Below are 22345 nucleotides of genomic sequence, written 5' to 3' on the forward strand. Positions count from 1 at the left end.
TATCAACTGAACTAGTACTGTATAGGTTGTATCACCTACCTGGCATTCACAATGTTTCCTGCATTTAACTCCACCATTTCTTCAAATCCAATGGCAAATATGTCTACAGGCTTGCTTTTGCGATCTGCATTTAAATATTAAAAAAGCTATTTCTCATTTATAATTAAGTTAAGAACCAAGACCTCATATATCTATTTTAGTGTTTATGATCTAATTATGAAAATCAGAGTTTTCAAGAAAAAACTGACAGAATACAAATCCTACCTTGGAATTCATGAATACCAGCTAACTTTGGTGCATCTAGAAGCCAGTCAGTGAGGGTCTGATTTCTAAAGGCAATACTTCGAAACTGCTTCCCCCCGTTGACATTCCACGTCCCGACGCAGACTCTAATTTTTTTCGGTTTTGCATACTTATAAAAGTTTTCACACATACTCTTTAGCACTTTTACAGATGCTGCAAAAACATTTGAAAAGACATTATTTTTATATAGAATGTTTCTTCAGAAAAATTGGCAATGAGATCTTTCCCTTAAAATAAAGGCAACAAATCCATGCACAGACATATAGAAAGTTAAACTGTGAAAGCAAGATGAATGCAGCTTTTCACAAGGGAAAGTGTATTTGCAGACATATTACTTGTCTGGGTAGGATACCGCCCGAATGAAAGACAGCTGTAAATTCTTCAAAGGAATACATATAAAAATAAATAATATATAAAAGAAACATAATTTCTGTTTTTTATAAATAACTCATTCTTTCACCCTATCTGTGATTCCCTATGGAAACCATAATATTTCATACATGCCAACACAGAGATCCTCATTTTCACAGATTAGATTTATGAAATTCAATCTCCATTACAAAAACAACTTACAGATATGATCATTTCTAGAAATGTAAAAATGACTGATATACTACATTTACTAAAATAGGTAAGGTCCATTATTTTATCATATTAAGAGTATGTCTGTGTAACGCACAAATCTGGATTAATTTTAGGTCAGTTGATTTCCTAAAATTCTGCTTTAGTGAGAAAAGTAGGCTAAGATTCAAAACAATTAAACTCATTTCTCTGTCACACCAGCCTGTCTCTGTATCTTGTTTCTATCTGCCAGATGGGAGAGTAATGACCCATCTGTAAAGGGCATTGTAAGACAAACAAAAAAAGATTATTCAATGGTCAGACTCCAGAGTTACAGAGATTTTAAAGTCCCTTCATAAATCAGCTGCATAATATACTCATACAGATATATTTCCTAATGCAAACAAATATCTGATTTTTTTTTTTAAATTACACTCCTTTTTTTCTTGAATCTCGGTGAAATAAAAATTGCATCAGGGTGAACAGTATTGATTGCATTGTACTTTACCTAAGTGATATTAATTTACCTATTTTGAATACTCTCATGTTTATGGCTCTGAGAGAATCGTATAAAAAATATTAGATAGAATTCTTTCCTTCATTGTGTGCTGTCTTGCAAAATGATCAGCTACCGGGCACAATATTTTCATTCAAATCCCCAAACCTGGATGATTAGTGAGCTACTGTTGTCTTTTTAATTATTCTTTTTAAGTTTAGCACCTTTAAATTTGCTATAGAATCTTGGCTACCTAATTAAAACAAAACCAGGGATTCTCTATCCCTTATGGCTTTGAAACAAACTGGAAACAACAGAAGAAAACAGTGTATTGTATTTGTTGTTTGTGAACTCTAACTGCAGAACAGTGAAATATCAATATATGGGCTAATCACATATAAAAGGCAACTGACTGAGTATCCTCCACTGAGTCTCCGTGGGGTACTACCAAGTAGATCATGCTTGGGATCATGCTTTCCTTACCATAATCCAGGTAAATGAAGTAAAGAAAACAGCAAGGAGCCTACAGAACACTTTACACCTTCAGGTCTGAGCCAAATACTGAGTCTACTTCTGAATGTATCTACACACTAGGTAACAGTCAATTCAAGAAGTCTACCAAATGCCAGAAAAGCCTCCAAGGGTCAAGGACAGAAGTTACCCAAGCACCTGACCACTGAAGAGAAACCAGTCCATGAAATGTTGTAGCCACAATACATACAAGTACCCAAATCATCCAAAGGATTAGCTGAACCTGAGGAACCCAAAACAGAATCACAGACAGCTTTGAAGATCTGCACAGATCAGCCTTTGTAGTACTCTGAGCAAGTTTAAAAGCAGAGTTTGGACTTTCATTCTCTCCACTTCAGTTCCTTTTTTGTCTTTTGCAACTTTAGCAGTTTTCAGCTTAATTTTAAATAGTTACTCCAAATAATTCATATTTGCTACCAAGCAGCTTTTAAGAAAAGTTTCAAAATTGAATTATTGCCTATTTAGCTCCTGACACTGTCAAGAACCCCAAACGTGAAAAATCTTACCAGGATAGAATCTAACTTTAGAAGAGAACCGACAACATGCTTATTACAAACATGAAATCCATACCTTTAAACTAGCAAGCTTTCTAGATTGTAGAATGACTCTTTTTCTAAATTAGAATAAATAAATTATTTTAAAAAAAGGAATCGTCACCTCTTTTCCAGAACACTGAGTCAACTGTTTTTCAGAGCTCCTGAGGCTCCTGCATACATTATTTTCCTACACATTTCAAGCTATTTTCAACAAAATTGTCTCACACTACAATGTTAAAAATCCAATCAATTATATTTTCTGTTATTTTGCAGCAAAAATACTGTAACTGCTGTTCATACTAGGCAGGCAGACATTTGGAAATCACTCCTACAAAGAGAGTATTAATTTAAAATTCTTGGTGGGATATTCTGTACAACTAAACTTGATTGAACTATTTTTCTACAACATCCAAATTACTATATCTATGTTTCAAAATATGCAATTTGTATCCAGATGAAACCCACGGTGAAATGTTACATCAGGAAGTTAAAAAATAGTTGACACGTATGATTCTTCATGAGTTATAATCTAGGCTGTTATAGTCTAGATGGTAACACCATAAGTGACAATGGGACTGTTTACTCCAATAAAGTTTTTAACATTAACAAAATGCCAGGGAAGCAGTTATTTCAGGTGTATACTACCTATGACTCGGATTTCATTATTTAAGTATCAGTAAGAGTTAAGTATATACAGTAAAACACTACCAGCAAAAGCAAAGCTGAGATGAACATAAAGGAAAAAAAAAAAACATCTAAAGCTCAAAAATACAGATTACAGTTGAAATGGTTTTCCAAGGGGGAAAACAAAAATAACTAAAAAGCTTTAAACACTTCAGATGTATTGGAACAAATCCTAATGCTTTCTTCCAAGGATCCTCCCCTGTCAATCTTCAGTACCTGGAGCTAGTGGCAGCTACCCGAGCACAGAGGTTCAGGGGATTCTGTGCACAACTTCGCTATTCTCTTAAAATGGGAGACTTGTCTGAACAATTATTAAGAGCCTTCTTGTTTCTTTCCCTCCTCCTCTCCCTTCGTCTTCCTAAGTATTAAGAACGTACTTTTTTCCTCTCACCCAGAAACTAAGCACCTGATCTGGTTTCACTGAACCTACCTTTGTAGCACAATGAACCTTATTAAGGCATAGCTCAGAAACAGCCATTTAAATTTTCTCAACACATAGTAAAATCTGAACATAGGAGCATTAGGAGTATTTTATTTTCAATAATAGTTTCCAGGAACAAGGAGATAATGCAGTGTTGCACAGCTGACAAATACTCACAGTTCTCCCTTTAAAAATATGGAACATGTATGTATCACATCTCTCCAAATGGAGCAGCTTCATGTAAACAGCTTAAGTTACAACAAAAAGGAGAATTTCCACTAAGAATTAGAAAATTTTGAAAACAAAGTTCAAAGTCATTATGTTGCTTATGTTGCTGACTTAAAATGACAATAACTAAGAGCTTTCAGAAGGTTCTTAAATTAAGAGATCTTTCATGCCATTTTCCTCTGTCTGGCTCATCCCTACACATTCTCATTACTACCTAAGACTTCTTCAGGTTCACAGTATTGCTGAATCCTCCAAAGCCAACCTCTTGTATTTTAAGCACCGACATCACAGACATTGGGCAAGATATTACTGCAATGTCTCAAAGCAGAAGATTAGGAGTTAACTATAAAGTTCCCTATTCAGGCCTTCTCTTCACCGAGAGTTTTACCTAAAGAGATGCTTTAATACTTCCACTTTGTGTCACGTGCTGAGGTAGCTGTATCTCAGTGGTTTTGATTGTACTTTTGCTGCACAAAACACAAGTGCCAGCATGTTATTTCAGATCATTCCAGTACAACGTTAACCTTTGCTGGGAGATATTACAAAATCAGTCCATCTCATGCAAGAACACAAGCTGGTAGAGCCTTCTAATGGCAAATAAGATGAAGTTACAAATTGTACTGAAGAATTTTACCTCTTGTCCTAAACAAAATGACAAAACAAAAAAAACCACAAAGCATTTATGTTTAAAATGAAGCATTTGCAAAAATAAACCCCAATGAATTGGTTGTCTCTTTTCATAACTCACACCCAAGCACAACTGCAACATTTTTCACCCCTTACATTTTCACTTTTCTTGTATGAAAGAGCTTTTCTTGGATTAAGGGAGTTTAGGGCACAGGAATGCCAGATCCAAACACTACTAGGAAAATGTGAGCCCACAACCAAATATTTTGCAAATAGGCACAAGAAAAAAGCCAGAGAAGAACAATAGCTGCTCAGATATTTACAGCTTAATTTACTATACTATACCTGATTGTAATGATTGCTCTGAAACTATGGATGCAGTAAGAAGGAAACAAGAAAAAAATTAGTCAAATAAGTAATTGGTTTTTAAATATGTGAGAGAACATGCTGTAATATACAATTTATTGCACATAACCATTTGCATCAGTTAAAGCACATACTTTATGCTGCAAAATCTAAAAAGTTCCACAACAGTATTAACAAATTCTCTTTTCTTGCTTCATTAATAATGGATTTACATATGATGAAGTATCTCTCTAGTTAATTCACCACCTAGCAGACAGTGCAAAGACATTATGTTCAGTGAAAAGGGATTAATAATCCTCAGCTGACAGGAGCTGCAAATGTTGAAAGGACAGCTTGCATTCACCGAGAAATTGAGAAGAAACAAAAATGACTTTCAACTTTTTTTGAGGTGAGGCTGATTTAGCAGGTTTCAGATATGGGAAACTTTACAGTAACACAAAACCTTGTGGTAAAGAAATGAGAGGAAAACAGTCTTTCAGGTTCCACGCAGGAAATGTATAAATACTCACAAGATGAAGACTACAACTGGGCAAGAATTTATTCTCCTGTGCTAGATTTGCACTGAAGCTTTAACATATTTTTCTCATTCTAGGTTGAGAAGTGTCCAGGGGGAGCAGAAAAATTAAGAGTTTTACAAATCCCTAAAAATGGCAATAAACCCCCATTTAGGGCATTCTTGCCTGGTGTCTTGGAAAGACAACTCAAATTTAAGTTGCTTCTTTGCCCAAGAATTAGCTCTCCTCTATTTTTTATATCCCAGGAGAGTAGTCTAAACACAGCCCTTCACCTTGCCCGCTTACTATTTCCCTGCCCATCAGACCTACAGAATGGATGGGACCTGACTCTAGTCCTGGGGACCATGTAGGCTACACCTCTGTTTGGGAACGCAGGATGCTGTGGCTCAGCTTCCTGTTCTTATTAGGGGAACCACCTTCCTGTAACCAGACAACCCAAGTCCCACATGGCTACTCTGCCTAAGCAGAGTTTCTTATGGAAAACTCTCTGATATTGATGTAGAATTGCACCCACAGCCTTACAAGCTTTTGTGGTACACATGTTCCTGGGAAAGACTCCTCACAAAAAAAAACATTTTGTGATGGAATAATCATTGATCAGGAATTTTCTGATAGCTCCTATTATATTAAATTTTCTTCCATTACCAAAACCCCTTTTGTTGCTCAATACCTTAGACACCAAAATGAAGATAAATATCAGCATTCTTAAGCTTGAGAAAAGAATAAATGCTTTCTATCTAGTTTAACAGCATGGTGAAAACTTCTTCACTGATGTGACAGATCCAATTAATGAAGACATTTAGCAAATAACCCCCCCTAATATTTTAATAAATCAGGATTTTTTTCCCCCAAATTCAGTTATGATTAACACTTGCTATAAATGGATTTGAAGAACTGAACAGAACTTATCTAACATGTATCTACAGTGAAGTTTGACAAATATGCTCCACAAATATTTACCTATTACACCACCAGACATCAACAAAAGATAAACAGTAAATAAATTACTGCAGCACGTTAGTTTGGTAATATTAGTAAAGCAGAAGTAACTTTCACCTTTTAATAAGCCAACAGAACATAAAATAGCATTTATAATTTCCAATACTGCTTTGAAAACAGACTCCATACAGCTTTCTTACACCAAATAGTTATCAGACAGATTAAAATCCTGAAAGACACATACCGCGTAAACTGCTGGTGGTTAAGAGAGCCCGTGCTTTATCTGCTAAATCACTATTTAGGGTATTTCCCAATAACAAAACATCAATGGCCTCCTGCTTGGAGCTATCAAAAAAGTTATTTTGAATCGTTCTGGTCACAGAACGAGCACCATCCTTCAGCTTTCCAGCCTGTTAGGGAGGAACATGCATAAAATATTTTATGTTGGACACTGCTTACAATAACATTAGCAATATTCAGTAATATATTTGCAAACTGCATTAATGATTTTAAAATGTAAGGCATTTTCCTTCTTTAAGCGTTAAATAAAGTCTTCCGAGCCTACTGTACTATGCGTGCTTCCCCCCTCCCTCCACCCCAAATGCTAAACAACACAGAAATACCTTCAAGGCATATCTAACAACCAGATTATTCCATTTTAACTTATTTAAATTAAACAAAATACTGCAGGAAGGGGAATAATTTTTTTTCCCCTAAACCCTTGATCTTCAAAAATTAAATTGATATAGTGCTATGTTTAGACTGTGATATGGGATTTTGGGCTTTTCCCCAAATAGCGAGAGATGAGCAAGCACGTGAATCCAAATGTCATGATACATGAATTTGTATGTATATGCACATATGAACATATTAGTTCAGAATTCAAGTTCTGAAATATCCATGTTAAAAAAAGGATAGCTTCAACTTACTAAGACCCCTTACTTTTTAAAATAACATGCAAGTCTCATGCAGTATCCCAGGAAAAACATATACACTAATCTATAGCTACATACGTACGAAGTCACTGTCCTTGCACACACTGCACACAAGTGGCACGATTGAACAGTGCTCCAAAAGAACAGCATCCAACTACCTGAACTAAACAAGAATCTCCAAGAGATGTACTGCTACTACAGATATTCTCTGTGGATCAGACACCTAGAGGATAACGTAGTCAACATGTCATGCAGTTTCACACTTAATTAAAAAAACAGCAGTGTTAATCTGTGTACGCAGCATTGTCAATGATTTCACAGAGACATTTTCTTGATTACAGAGTTTATTGTGTCTTAAGCACTTATGTGTATTTTGCCTGTGAGATGTATGTAAACACACGCTATTACATTTACATGAAATATAGACTGTAACCCATCAGGGATGCTGCATGGTATTGTATTATATTATTATAAAAAATCCTCAAAATTCACAGCTTGCATTGTTCATGAAGGTCTCTTAAATGCATAAGAAAAAAAAGGCAAAAGCTTAAGAAAACTACAAAACCAACCTATCATTTAATTCTATGAATAGTACCAGATAAGAAAGAAACTATTCTTTTGTCAAGGATAAGTAGCAGTAAATTGGCACCATGATTTTTGGAAGACAATGTGGATGAGGTGTTGGGGAGCATACTATTGCAGTAGGATTTTAATAGGATGCTGCTCCCTTTCTGTCAGAAAATGTGTAACTTATGACATGATCTGAAAAAACACACTCACCATTCACATATCAGGCAATTAATTGAAAGGAACCCAGAGAAAGCAAAAGAAAGAGTAGGTAAGGAGTTAGATGTAACAAGTATTATAATACTTTAAAAAGGACTGTTTTTCAGTATAGAAATGCACATTAACACATTGAAGGCTAAAATAGTTTTTCTCCTATCCTAAATCTCTGTATCTTTACTTCTAAGTTCTCTTGGACCCTGAAGAATCAAACTGACGAGCAAGAAATGGAAGCATTTCAAACATCAAACTTTTCATGTCAGAAATATGAACTCCAACTTAAAAACTACATTTTAAAATGTATTATCAGAGTACTCAAGAAGGTATCGAGTAGTGACCTGTTCATGTCTCTTTGCAAGAATGGCAATTATTGTATGGCTTTGCAAACATTAAAGATCCTCTTTGAATAGATGGACTTCTATCAGGGATGCTGTGTTTGATTTATGAGATGCAGTACTAATTAACAGTGGTACCACGGCAGGGATGCCTGGGACAACGATTGACTATTTTGTATTCTTACAAAGACAGCAGAGTAAATAAATGCACTCTGTATTTTACAGATTAAATATGGAAGTGTAAATACAATAAATGCATTTTACAAAGTAAAAAAAAAAATCTAAGTAGCCAAATGAATGGCAGAAAAGTATTAATTTAGGAAAAGAAACAAGTACGGTTGAATGAGAAAGTCAGGAGAAGGGGAGACACCCCACGAAATACTTACTGTAGTTTTCCTGATGGTCTGGGTGACATTTTTGTAAGAAAACAGAACTAAACATCTTTAACCAATTTCCACTCTATACCAAAATACAAGCAATTCCTGAATGAAAAAGTCTTGTATGCACCAATTAAGGGTAGAATAAGCACCAAGTCTATTTTACTTATTTTCTTTTTATGTAGCTTACTGCAATGCTTTGTACATGTGCAGAGAAGGACCCTGATATGGTTTGAATGAACAAGTGATGGAAGAACAAAACAGTTGACTATGAGTACAAAGTATATAATATGGCATGAGAAGCAGTGCATTCCTGAATAAAAAGAATGGTACAAAAAGAAATACTTGAAGGAACTAAGGGCAAAAGTTGCTATGGTTGAAGATTTGTTTGTCTTGACAGATATCAACCGATAAGAGAGAGAATTATGGAAACAAAAAAAAAAGCAACATTCTTAGAAGAAAAATAAAAGACAGCATTAGAAAACCTGAACAACTCAGGCATCAACAAAGACAAAACAAGTTGATGAGAAACAGAGCATTATGCTGTCATGTAGTGCGGAATTGTTATCACAACATTAGAAAGCAAGGTAGAATTGGGTTTTTTGGTTTGTTTTTTTTTTCAGTAATCACAAAACTAAAAAGAAACAGCTTGAGGAACATGCACACAAAAAACACCCAGCTGCAACTTGTTTAATTTTAACACTGTTAACAAATGCTAAAAGCATGAACAACAACGTCCACTGAAACATATTTTAAAACAAAGGAGATATAGTGAATGAAACTGAAACAACAGGAGATAGAGGAGCACCGAGAAAAATGAAAATATTCAAAGAAACTAAAGCTGATTTGAATACACATTTTTCTGAACTATGATCAAAAGAAATAAAGAAGCCTCATCCTTTCCTACAGAATGGTGTTATCTGGGAGGCATGGGCATGGCTGAGAAAGGATGTACTGAAACAAGATCTGGTTGTCAACTTAACCAACCTTTTTATGCTAATTTTTTTGTTTGGTTGGTCTTTTTAGGATTACAACAAAAGCACATTTTAAAAAAGAAAATCACATAGTTGTTATATTAATTACAGATTTTTTTAAAACCCATACTGAATAGTGCTAAAGTTTTTAATAAGATGAACTTTACCTTAGCTTTTCCTTCAAGGGCTCCAGTTCCAGCATAGATTTTACTGACAGAATCACCATTCACAGACCACATGGATCGGAAAACTTCCTGAAAGCGAGTAACCAACTGAGGTTTCTCAGCCAATCCTAATACCTCCAGTTGTTTTGTTAGCATCTGCAACAGTTGAAGACAATATTTGCAAAAGAAAAATCTTTACATGTATTTATTAAAAGGTACATCATATTTTTTTCAGCATATACACACAAAAAAATCTTTGGTTTATATATATCTTTCTGAACAAACCGATGCCATGTCATGTTTGAAAGGTTGCATTGTACATGTAACTTTAGCATCAGCGTTTCATTTTCTTATAAAGATAGGTAGTAACACAGGAAAAAAATTACGTAATTGATTTGCAAATATTTTCATCTAAAAATTCACAGAGCTGAAACAACGGAGAAAAAAGGCATTAGATCTCTCAAACTGTGTAGTATCTGCTACCGTACATACAGATGTTGAAAGTTAAGAGAAAAATTTTCAGAGTATTTGCATGAGGGTAAACATTTCAGTATTCTGTTTGACTAACACACCAATGAACTGACAACAGTGTTGACTTGGTAAATGCAGCAGCAAAGCACTACATATTCCAGAATCAGAAATATTTGCTCTACAGTCAATGGATTTTGCAGTTGTCACAGAAATTCCTCCTACAGACACTAAAACAAGAGCATTTTAATTAAATAAAATTCAGAAAACAAAAGAATAATCCTTTTATTTAGTTTGATGTTACAGCACCCATAATATTTCATTTTTAAACATGACAAATGTTTTATCTTTAGGAGTCAAACTCAGTTTATTAAGATGAGTGGAGCTGTCAAATGTTTTTCAGAGCTACTCTTTTAGCCCAGTCAGTACTATTATACTCTGTCAATTCCTGTCAGGTTCATGATTTCAAGCTCTACTGTATGAGCCTGCAGGCTAGAACCTTGGTTTCAATATCAAGCCAATATGCTGAAGCATAGCCCTGCAGGAGGACTGAATCCCACAGTTAATTTCCAGCTTCTCAGTGGGAGCGTGGCCAAAGCCTCAACCATGATATCGCCCCATGAAGAATTCACAGCACAGTGCCGTGAAAATAGGAAGACCCAGCACTGGCAGATGCACAACTAATCCTATGTGCTGAATAACTTCATCTTCAGCATAAAGTAACTGTGAATGCAAGTGTTTTTGTGAAGGACTGCAACACTGCTACCTCTTCTAGAATTGCAAGCCTGAACTTTAACAGACAGAAGAAACTGACACCTAAAAAAGAATGAACATTTTTCATAATGCCGCATGACTACTGTTTAATTACAACTACTACACAATTACTGCTTCTGTAGCTACTAAAATCTGGAACAAGAGAAATACCACGCTATAAATCAAACTGCCATCTACAAAACATTTTAATTCATCTTGCATAGGGAGGTAATGCTACTTTTATGGCCTAATTGCCACAGAAGCATCAGGAGCAGTTGTGTATCTGGACACTGTTTTTCCTACCTCTAAGCCAAAGAAAGCCTGCACGCTGTTTGTTCTATCCAGACAGTCCAAGCAGTTTGTTCTGACAGTACCGCTTTGAGATCTGTGCCAAGAACAATGAGAGACGGAGAGAGAGAAAACAACTGAAATAACTCATTTAACACACATATCATCAACAAAGACAGGGACATCAAGATCTGAACCAGAACAGTAAATCAGGGTATTGTCAGTGCAACCTTACTGTCATCGCAAGTATGTTTATAAAGGCATCAGCAATAGAAGGTTAGCTCCAATAACAGCAGTGAATTTTGCAGCAGTGATCACTATACAAAACTAATTTATTTTCTGCAAATAACATGGTCTTTCTTCTTCAGTTTTTCTCAGTTCTCCTTGCTTTCTCAGTTAAAGTGTTACACAGGATTATGTTTTCTTTTCAAACAATCCAACTAACACGCTTCTCGAGAATCTCAGGGGGAAATAATAACGTTTAGTTAAAACAAAAATGGAAAAAAAAATAGGACAGTTCTAGGATTTGTTTAGCTAAACTAAAAGTAACAAGAATTTGTGATAAAACTAAAGGCAATTTCAACCCCTCATTACTTTATCTTTCCTCCCCAAACAAAAATGAAAAATAAACCTCTCCTCCTTAGCTCAACAGATGCTTGAAGTCCTCAGGCAGTGTGAACTGCACCCCTTTCTTTGAGAGAAGCCCATTGACTCGTGCTATAAAGTTCTCAAGAAGGACCATATTAGGCAACATCCATGCTTTTCTTGCCTGGCTGTCAGTACAAAATTCTGATGGCTCTCCCAATGATACACAATTATTCCTCACTTTTGTCATTCCCACTACACACTTTGTCCAATTAAGTCAGTGACGCTTCATCACAGCTACTCGGAGATCTAACCATAAATTGTAAAAAGTTTTTAAGAACTTTCTCCAAGTTTATTTTTTTCAGTACTATCTCTCTATTTGATTTGAAATACAAAGGAATGTGCTATCTATGAAAAAACAGGGAACCCCCCTGGCATTCTCCAAAGGAAATGGTCCCTGAATTTATAAAAATCGTCACTGTATCTTTTACTAACACAATTCTCCAAGCTATCACAAGTCCAGCCTATTTTGCTTCCATTCTGTTCTCCATCAAGACCAAATGGTGTTCTCCCAACAGAAACTGTCACACCACTTTTAAAGCTTTTTGGAGAATGGTTGGTGACGTTTTGAGGTGGAGATGGTACCTAAGCACCCTCCCACTAAATCTAATCTTATTCAGGCCTACTAAAACCTGCCTCTGGGGGATTTAATCCCATAGCCAGGTTAGAGCACAGAGTGGCACCACAACCCTCTTCTCGTCTCCACTCCCACTGCACGTGGCACAATCCCCTCACTCAACAATTCTCTTTCTCATGAAGGACCTCGCTCAGCAGTTTGCTCTGGTATTAATTAAAAGGAGGAAGGGTGTGGAAGGGAGAGGAGCAGGAATGTTGCCTGTTTCTAGCCCTGCTTGCCTTTTCCTGCTGAGATAAGCAGAGCCTTTGCTCTAGGAAAGGGGTGAGGAAATAGGGACTGAAGTACAAGCAGAGCAGGACTGGGAAGTACAGAGCAGGGCAGAAAACATGCATCCCATTCATACTTTGTGGAGAACTGAATCTCTCAAATGGGGATCCAGGTGCAAACAGATTAGAAAAAGACTGCACTGAACACCAGCATTTACAACTAACAGAACATGGTATGCTCCATCGCTGAGGAAAATATGAATAACATTATGCAGGAAGATGGAAAAAATATTCATTCTTTAATTCCATGTGCACTCACTAAAAAGGACAATTACCCATTTTCACCAAAATTGTGAGGTCAAATGCCTGAAATTAAGTCATGCCCCATCAATGTCTCAGATAGCTTTTTCCATTAAGACTTTTAGAACATATACAGAACGAGACAAAATTTTAATAAAGTAAAAGTAAGTGACTGATATTTTGGTGGCTGAACACCATCTTGGATACAATAAAAACACAATAACAAAAGTAACATTTTTTCTCCTATCTTTTTGCTAAGTGGTCTAAAGCATCCAGAATCATAATTTAGTTTGAAGAAATTTACAGAAGTTATACACACAAACCTTTTAACTTCCTTTCCATCAAAATAAAAAAATCCACACTCTAAAAATTTCTGGACTTGTGGTTTAAGCACACTGTGTAGTTTTTCTGCCTTTCCACCTTTAACCATTTGATGATAGTCGAAGTTCACCATTTTGATATCAGCTGAATGTTCAGATGCTTTCAAATGGCTCTGACATTGTAAAAAGAGAAGAAAAAAGTGTAAATATACCAATACCTAAACGTATAGTAGTATAAACTAGGTAAGAGGCTACAAATATATATTAAAGCTGTTTTATTACCTATCTGGTTTATTACATGCTTTCTCTTAGGTAAAATGAAACCATTTTTATCACTATTGTTCCAACACATCACTCAGAACAGATTAGTATTTCACTTGTGTTTTTTCTTTTTCTTGTCACCATCAGTCAGTTTTTTCCTTATTACACTAGAGGTTCCCAAGACAGTCTGCAGCCTCTTCTACTGTTAAAATACTTTGATTTGCAAAGAGCTATTTCAGTGGAAATGCTTTCTGCTAACAGTCACCATTTTAGATACACCTGCCAGCAATGGGGACTGAGTAAACACTCCATAAACTACTACTGAAAAAAAAACAGACAAATTATTTAGGTTGCTGTAGAGAGTGGCTTTAGCAAAACTTTCCCTAATATTCCCTGAAAAGTCTTGAAGTGCTCACACAATATTTGTTGGCAAAGCTATGATCTGCACTGGGCATTGATATGCATCTGGAAGCACTAATGTCTCCTACCAGGATAGCTGGATACAGAAAAGATACTAGTGAATGGCCTAAGATATTCAACCATTATAATACAAAGGGAAAAGGAAGAAAGGAAAGGCAAACAACAGATGGCTATTGACATGTTCTCTGGCTTCAGAGAGAACTTCTCAAATTGCCAGTATTTATGGACTACAACGTGAGAGTTATTTTTAATCTAGCTAGTGGGAGTTCATAAAAATGGCCACTTACAGTTAACATCTGAACAAATGTTTCCATTTAATCATGAAGCAGCTTTTATGTTTAGATTGATAAACTTATTTGTGATTTTTTTCTAAATATTAAGGAATATATCCAGGAATCCCAGGGGAAAGATTTTTGAAAGAAACATCACAGTATTAAGTACCACAAAGTATCATTTATTTATTCACCAATTTTTTAGTGCAAAAAATATTTATTTCATAAATAAGCCACTAAGTTATTTTTATGTAACTGAAAATCCTTAAACATTGTCTGTTACTGTTACAATTTTTCAGTAAAGTAACCAATCTGAACATAATCAAACACTAATTATATAGAGAGCTTTTAAAAATTCATTTCACATTATGTATCGTAAGCAGTGCTTTTATGATAAATACAATTTTAAACACAAGTGGCAGTTGCTTTGTAGCATAGCATATCTGTTTCATTTTTTGAAGTCTACATAAAAGCTTCATCACCAACAGGCAAATTCCAGGGATATGCACAGAGAGAGAACTGTCATACTCACTTGAAAAGCTTTGCTGAGCATGTGCTCCCCTTCTTTTGCCCCAAGTAAATTCACAATGATTTGCTTGCCATATAAATTTTTAAGAGTTTGGAAATGCCTGTTAACAGAAGAAAAATTCCACACTTGTTTTCTGCCATGCAGAAAATTAACATGAACACCTGCAACACTTGACTGAGACACTGTAGAAGCGTACTGGGTACTTTAATAATTGCCCCAAGCCTTTTATTATGTCATGTCCAAGCAAATCAATATAACTCAATAATAGCATAAAACCACTGACTGCTATTTAATTAGGATAATAGCACCAATTTAGCAACATACATTTAGATAAAACCATAAGGCTGTGAAGCTGAAGCGTGATGGCAGGAATAGAATCAAAATAGAAACTACTTTTATACAGCAGCTGACAAATACAGGTTATTCAATGTAAACATGCTACATTTTTTGTTTTCAATTTAACAGAATATTTTACCATTTTAAATTTTCTTCAAACTTTTCAACAAAGGACTCAAAGACACAAATCATCCTGTAGAATTTTGAAAAAGCTGCCCAGGCAGTTTGCTACTTTGCTGAATCACATGTTTGTATAGACAAAGGCTTCCGTTTGGACTAACATAATCCATCCCTCTGATGTATCAGTTATCAGAGGTTTGTAGTGCATTAACAAAAATTTAAGACATTATTTCACCTGTCAAAAGCTGGTGCATTCGCCTCAAAACCCCTTGACATTCTGACACGATGGGATCCCACCTATGACATGAAGATTACATTAAATTATTTGCCTTTACACATTTGATTAATCATTCTTCAAAGACTTTTGATCCTAAATATCATCTGAAAATTCATCTCACTTGCTAAAGAAATCTGCAAAACTAATTCTGCTTGCTATGTTGCACATTCTTTTTATAGGCTTTTCTTAAATTCCTCTTTCTAAAAAAGACTTTTTAAAATTTAATATACTTAGTCATATCATCTAATTACTTTTTGTTTTGAGTAAAAGGCACGTAAAGGTTTCATCAAGTCTATTGCAAAAGGCTTATATGTCAGTTTGAAGAACCTTGAGTCTCTGTGAGGCATGAAATCTTTTTAATCTTCCCTGTAAAAATTGTATCACAGTAGAAGCTGCTGATACAACCCTTCTGTCAAGAAAACTGGGATAAAGTTATATTACAGTAACTCTTGATCCATATTGACTTCTTGAAAAGACTTATCCTCAGGACCAATTCAGAAGAAAACGGTCTCTTTTGGGTGCCCTTAGATAACCTATTTTAAAATAGTAATTTAAATTAAAACAGAAAACCTCAGAACTTCAAAAAGAAAACATCTAAAAAGCAATGGACATTCAAATATTGTGAAGAACAGCATTCAGAGACTCGAGAGTAGCAGGCTTGGTGAATTAAACAATGGCACCAACTTGCTTCCAAAGGATAACCTCATCCTGATAGGAAAATGTGCAGAAGAGCGTAAACATTACTGTAAGATGTTTAAAAATACATGAATAAGAATTATCTGTATAGTTAAATCCATCTCCTGCTTACCTGCAGGCCTGGCTGTTCCCAAAATAATGGAACAGATCCTCGAATCTGTATGAAAGATGACACAGAGTCATCTAAAAATATGACCTGTTAAGAAAAAAAAAAAAAGCATGATATTAATAGGTATTACAGAGTGTAAGGTTTTAGGTTTCTTAGCCTTAGCTAAACATAGAGGTAATAAAATTTATTTACATACTACATATTCCACACTACAAGCTAAAATACTATATTCTCTAGACTTTTCTCTCTATCCCCTCTGAACAATTCATAAAAGAAGTCCTGGCAATCCCATGCTTCCTTGCAGAATCATGATTCACAACAACTAAGAAAATCCAGCAAGCTTTTATTATTTGGGACTGAATGACTTCTGGGCTAAGAGTAACTGGTTTTAAATAACTTGGTAAGACCTTCCTGTAGGAGCAGTTAAAATGTACATCAATGAACAGAAAATAAAAACACAGCCTACTCAGACCACCTGCACAGATTTTGTGTATCAGAATCCAAAATACAATGGTCTATTAAGTATACAGGACAGGAAACTTTACATGGAATGATATGCCACAGTCATCTAATGACATTAGCCTGGCAGGAAACTTGGACAGAGAAGTTGTAACAACAGTGTTCTGAGTAAACTCCTGAAATTGGATGTTGTCCCAGTTTCAGTTGGGAAAGAGTTAATTTTCTTTCTAGTGATTGCTGTGAAAGGAATGTCAATAATACCTCTTGTTTTTAGTTGTTGCTAAGTGATATTTACACTGTCCAAGGACTTTTTTCAGTTTCACATAAAAGAATAGACAGAATGATGGAACAGCCAATGAAATATTCCATACCATATATGTCATGATCAGTATATAAATGGGGGTTAGCTGGGAGGTGGGAATCTGTGATCACTGCTTGGGACAGTGCCAATTCACCGGGAGGTGAGAGTGCCCCCCTGTTTATTATTATTGTTGTTGTTGTTACTTTTCCTTTTCTGTTATTGTTTCTATTAAACTGTCTTTATCTCAACCCAGGAGGGTGGGGGTTTTTTTCCTCCCTTTCCCCTCCTTTTTTCGCCTCTTCCCCTCCACCCCTCTTGGGGGGAAGTGTCAGTGGCTGTGTGGTTCTAGTTGCCGGCTGGGGCTAAACCATGACAGATGTGTACAAGCAAAACCCTTCCTGGATAAAATCCTACTGAACAACCCAGGCTTTGCAATCAGTCAATGAGTCAACCAAAGATACCTACTCACATGAATACAGTTGCAGAAACATCATCTTGGTAACTAGGTTATTGTAAGAAGCGAGCAAAAAAAGGCCAGCAAAGAATGATTTAACAGCTTCTTGCATTTCTTTATAATAAGGGCAAAGATACGCAATCAAATGCAGCAGAATTACAGTGACTTTAAAAACTACCTTTCAGAGGAACTTCATTAAGTAACCGTAGGAATGCTTTTATCTTTCTTGAATCACAAGGTACCTTATATTTGCCAAAAATCTCTTGCTTGTTTCTAAGATCTTTTAACTTTGCTATTAGCTCAGGCCAAAAGTAGTACATGCTCACCTACAGCTCAGGAGGCTAAAAGGATGTACAGCCACCTACAACAGTTCAGCTGATGGATAACAGCTTCTTAAGCTATTGAAACTCAGACCCATCCATGCTCTTACCCTAAGCTATACTGAAAACCAAGATCATCAAATTATGTAACCTACTTAGATTCCTTATTTAGCAGCAAAGGAACTATTCCAATAACTGTTGGTTACAGACTTGACTTGTGATCTCTTGATTTAGGGCAAAAAATTATCCACACACATGCTTATCTTGAGTTCATCAAGCCAAGCAATGTGCACTCTAGAGTAACATACCTGCTCTGTTTCAACAAAATTAGCAACATGACCATCATCATTTGTTCCCCGGACATTAAATCTCGTGCCAGCCCGTTCACAGCTTAGTCGTGAAATGAGACAAGCCTTTGCCTGCTTGTGAGCCGCATAAATTGTCCTTATCTCCACTCCTCCACACATGAGACGTAACAACCAGTCATCACAGTTCACACCATAGTGCTTCAGATGTAAATGTAGTGACTGGTTCCTATCAGGAAAAAAAATAAAATAAAATAAATGGAAGGAAATAAAACACAGCTCAAATTGTTAAGCCAGCTACTATCTTCTTATGTTTTACACCCACTACCACAAATAAGAAAAGGAAAATATGCGTGTTATAGTTTTATGATATAACTCTTATTTAAACATACTTGAAATAGTAAAGTTTACAAGAGAACAGCTGAAATGTTTGCACAATAAGAATATGGGATGAAGCCATGAATTCTAATGACCTTAAAAAAATAACCCTTATAGCTTCTGCTCTTCCCCCAGCAAAAAAATAACACTCCAAGCTTGTTTATATTTATCTGCTCAGCCTTGCTTTGAGAAGCCAAAGATTACAGACTCTGGGAAAAGTAAGGTGGAATTCCAATTACAGAGTTACTTTTTGTGATGAGTAGTGCACCATTAATTTCCCAACACCACAAAATAAACCTAGAAAAAAAATTCTTGTCAATATACATTGATTATTTCTATGACACATCACCATAATGCATCACTTGCCTAGACAAGCCTTCAGGAATATACTCATAGCCAACTGATTCTCAAATTTCTGTAAATATCAATTTTAGAGTTAAGTGTTGGTACATTATATACTGCATATACCATTCTCTAATACCAATTATTGCTCAAATGCAAGAAAGATCCAGTTTGGATATACTTGTGCACTAAGTAGTACCAATCAACACTGCAGTAAGTAAATACAACTAAAGTTTGGGTTTTGTGAGGTTTTTTTCTTTTACCTCACTCTAGTGGGGGTTGGCTTTTGATATTCTTCGGAAACATTCATTTGTATAAAAAGGAAGTAAAGTTTTCTGCATAGCAAAGAAAAGTAAACTCACCTTTTGAGTTTTGGGCTGGTTTTGTCACCGCCCAGAAAATTCTACCATAATTGCAAATAACATATGTAGTATAATGGTTGAAGCTACTCACTTTAATTTTAGCCTTTTCATTCTAAATTTCCAATTAAAAAAAAAAAAAAAAATCTGCAACTTCTCAAACACTTCAATTCAATTACTAATGAAGACACAAATCCTGTGAATGAAGTATGCATTCATTTTACAGAAAAGTAAACAGATGCATTAAAATAGGAGACTGAGAAAGCAAACGATATTCTTTCCCTGGGCAATCTGAGACCGGAACTTTTGAATAGAAAAAGCCCAAGAAAGCTTACTGAAGTGCATGAGCAGAATACTTTCTGCTATTGACTTTCAGCATTTACATTTCTAGATCTTGGAATCTGGGACATTCCATCTACCTCCTGTGAGGACTGATTCTTACTGAACAAAAAAAGCCAGGTAACTTGGGAAGTTTTATGACAGCCATCAAAATCAGCCAAGCTTGCCTGGACAGGGTCAACAGGCATCATCATTTCTCAACCCTTGAAATACTGACTTACCAACAGAGTCAGTCTTTTTCCAGATGCAGAGAGTCAAACAACTAGGTTCCTGTAACTCCCATAAACCTACATCAAGGTAGATGTGTTTCTGAAGACTAGAGCTTATTTTCTGTCTTAATACACACATTTTATCTTATATAGCCATCTGAACATATTCCTCTATCTGACCAAAATAGTTCCAAAGAGTAGAGTAGCACTGGCACGTATACCAGAGCTGATCTGGTGTCTTGTATATTGGACAGAACAGGGGGACAGATGTAGCTTTTCACCTGTTCTAACAGCATATTGCCAAGTCTTCAGGACCCTTCCAAGGTTCATGGACACATACACCATTTTTAACAAAGGTTGAAAATATGAGAGCAGAATTTCTCACATGACAGGAGGCATCACTGGCATTATTTATGCTGCTTATTGGCAGAAACAGCAGTATTCCTTTTACCAAGAATTCTCTGGGTGAAAACCTATATTCAAAAATATTCTGTAAAAAGACAGTGAGTTCAGCAGCCAAGCAACGTGCACTGTAGCATAGTCCACCTGCTCCGTTTCAACAAAATCAGAAATGTGACAATAGTCTGTGTAAGAAAGCTTTTAAAGCCCTTTCAAATTTTGGAAATCCACTTGGAAATTGTATATAAACACCACACCATTTTAGAATTCAGAGTGTTCAAAAGTTTACAATTTTCTTTAAAGCTCCGTTACCACATTCATTTAAAAAAAAAAAAAAAAAAATGGACACACTTGATGAAGAATTAAGAGACTGGTGTCTCTTAAGCTGAAACATAACATCACAACTGTTCAGATCAAAGTGTTACATGCTAAGCAGTGAAAATCTCTGTCTTCCAGTTAAGAAACTCCCAAGTCATTGTATCATTAGTAACACACTTATGTCCTTAAAATAATGCTATTTTATCCCATCAACATTTGTGGGACAAAGGTGTAGATTTAAGAGCTGATAAAGACAAGGATAAAAACTTGTTACAGGCTAGTTTGTACAGCCACGCATTACTCCATATAATGTCTGGTAAAAAGCATCATGAACTCACCAGAAAAACCTATTGTCAGTGGTGTGCTCCTGCATGCTGCGGTGAGCATTGAGACTAAGATCTAAACTGACACCGGTTGCAGACCATGCAAAATAAAAGTTTCCCGAGTTCAAAACTTTGCGCACTTCTGAAATACGATCCTCATCTGTTGAATCAATTCGTAGTGATACAAATTCAGTGGATGTAACTCGAAAAACTTCAGAGTCTTGAATCTTTCCCACAGACATGCATCCTGTTACTAGAACCAGATAATGTAACAATGTGTCTCCTGTAAAACAGAAAAGCCACGGGTTACAGCATGAATCTTAAGTGGAGTGTGATGTTGACCTATCTATACGTTTAAATGCACAAAATCTGACCCCAGTTTGCCTGAAAAAAAGTACAAAACCAACATCAAGAACTGATTCACAAGCTCTACAGAAGAAAAGGAAATGCAAACAGGAGAAACTATGCTGCAAATAACAGGGATTGTGAAAACGGAAGTTATTTTTGTCCACTCCCTTATTTCTGGGAGTGCTCCAAACTTGCAAGTTACTCTACGAAGTCAAAAAATAAAAAGAAAAAACAAGTCCAGTTCCTGTTGCGAAGATCTTGTGCTGTGCAGTTTTACAGAAGCTGCACAATTTTCTTTCCCAAATGAAAAATTAAGGTTTTACACATTTTACTCACCAAGGTTTAATCTTAATACACCCAAGAGCCCATATGCATCCATTACTTTGGAGTAGGTGTTCTTGATTGTGTCTTTTTCTGCAGAAGCTATGGAGAGAAAACATGAGATTTTATGATGTAAAAGACCATACACTCTAAACTGAAAAGACCAGAGTCCTTTAGAGTGGACCAGAGCCCACTCTAAACTGAAAACCCAAGAAACTACAAACGTAGCGCTTACGTGAAACTTCTGGAAAGAAACCAAAATGTACAAGCATATGGCATTTTATAATAGAAAATGAGTATTTGATTTTATGACAAAGTATGATCACACTATGTTTTCAGGCAACAAAAAAAGAACTTGTAAAAACTCCAAGTGATATTAAAGGAGAACGTTAGCATTTTAACATCACCATCTCCTAATATAAAAAGCGTCTAAAATACATGCAAATGAGTTGCATGAGAATGCTTTCCTGTAATCAGTTAAAATTAGAGTAGTGCTAAATGCGGCTTTTTTTTCCATGAAAAAAAATTATCCTTTTTTCCCAACGATAAAACTGTGATGTGGCAGTATTATTTCCAGATAAGTAAACAAGATTACCACAAGTGCATTTTAACCAGTTTTAGATATATTCCAAGCAAATCAAAACTCTTGTAGGTTCACAAAATAATGGTATTTAAAAGCCATGTCTTGGATTAGGAAAACACAATTTTCATAGACATTTTTGAAAAAAAAAAAAGTAATATTTTAGAATAAACTAAAG

The 22345-nt window shown here is 35.6% G+C and overlaps 1 protein-coding gene across 1 annotated transcript in view; it reads right to left on the reverse strand.

Moving 5' to 3' along the window:
* The window catches only part of SYNJ1 (synaptojanin 1), a 63565-nt gene that overhangs the window by 30711 nt on the left and 10509 nt on the right, over nucleotides 1-22345 (reverse strand). The window contains exons 2-14 of the mRNA XM_074159395.1: nucleotides 21603-21689; nucleotides 20934-21201; nucleotides 18255-18480; nucleotides 16416-16499; nucleotides 15566-15627; nucleotides 14878-14974; nucleotides 13396-13565; nucleotides 11300-11381; nucleotides 9779-9931; nucleotides 6452-6608; nucleotides 4733-4756; nucleotides 265-456; nucleotides 40-124 (exon numbers count right to left, since the gene is read on the reverse strand). Of these exons, the coding sequence (XP_074015496.1) occupies nucleotides 40-124; nucleotides 265-456; nucleotides 4733-4756; nucleotides 6452-6608; nucleotides 9779-9931; nucleotides 11300-11381; nucleotides 13396-13565; nucleotides 14878-14974; nucleotides 15566-15627; nucleotides 16416-16499; nucleotides 18255-18480; nucleotides 20934-21201; nucleotides 21603-21689 (1687 nt within the window). The remainder of the gene's footprint in view (nucleotides 1-39; nucleotides 125-264; nucleotides 457-4732; nucleotides 4757-6451; nucleotides 6609-9778; nucleotides 9932-11299; nucleotides 11382-13395; nucleotides 13566-14877; nucleotides 14975-15565; nucleotides 15628-16415; nucleotides 16500-18254; nucleotides 18481-20933; nucleotides 21202-21602; nucleotides 21690-22345) is intronic.

This window comes from Numenius arquata, chromosome 1 (assembly GCF_964106895.1).
Source record: "Numenius arquata chromosome 1, bNumArq3.hap1.1, whole genome shotgun sequence".
In the NCBI taxonomy this organism is placed as follows: domain Eukaryota; kingdom Metazoa; phylum Chordata; class Aves; order Charadriiformes; family Scolopacidae; genus Numenius; species Numenius arquata.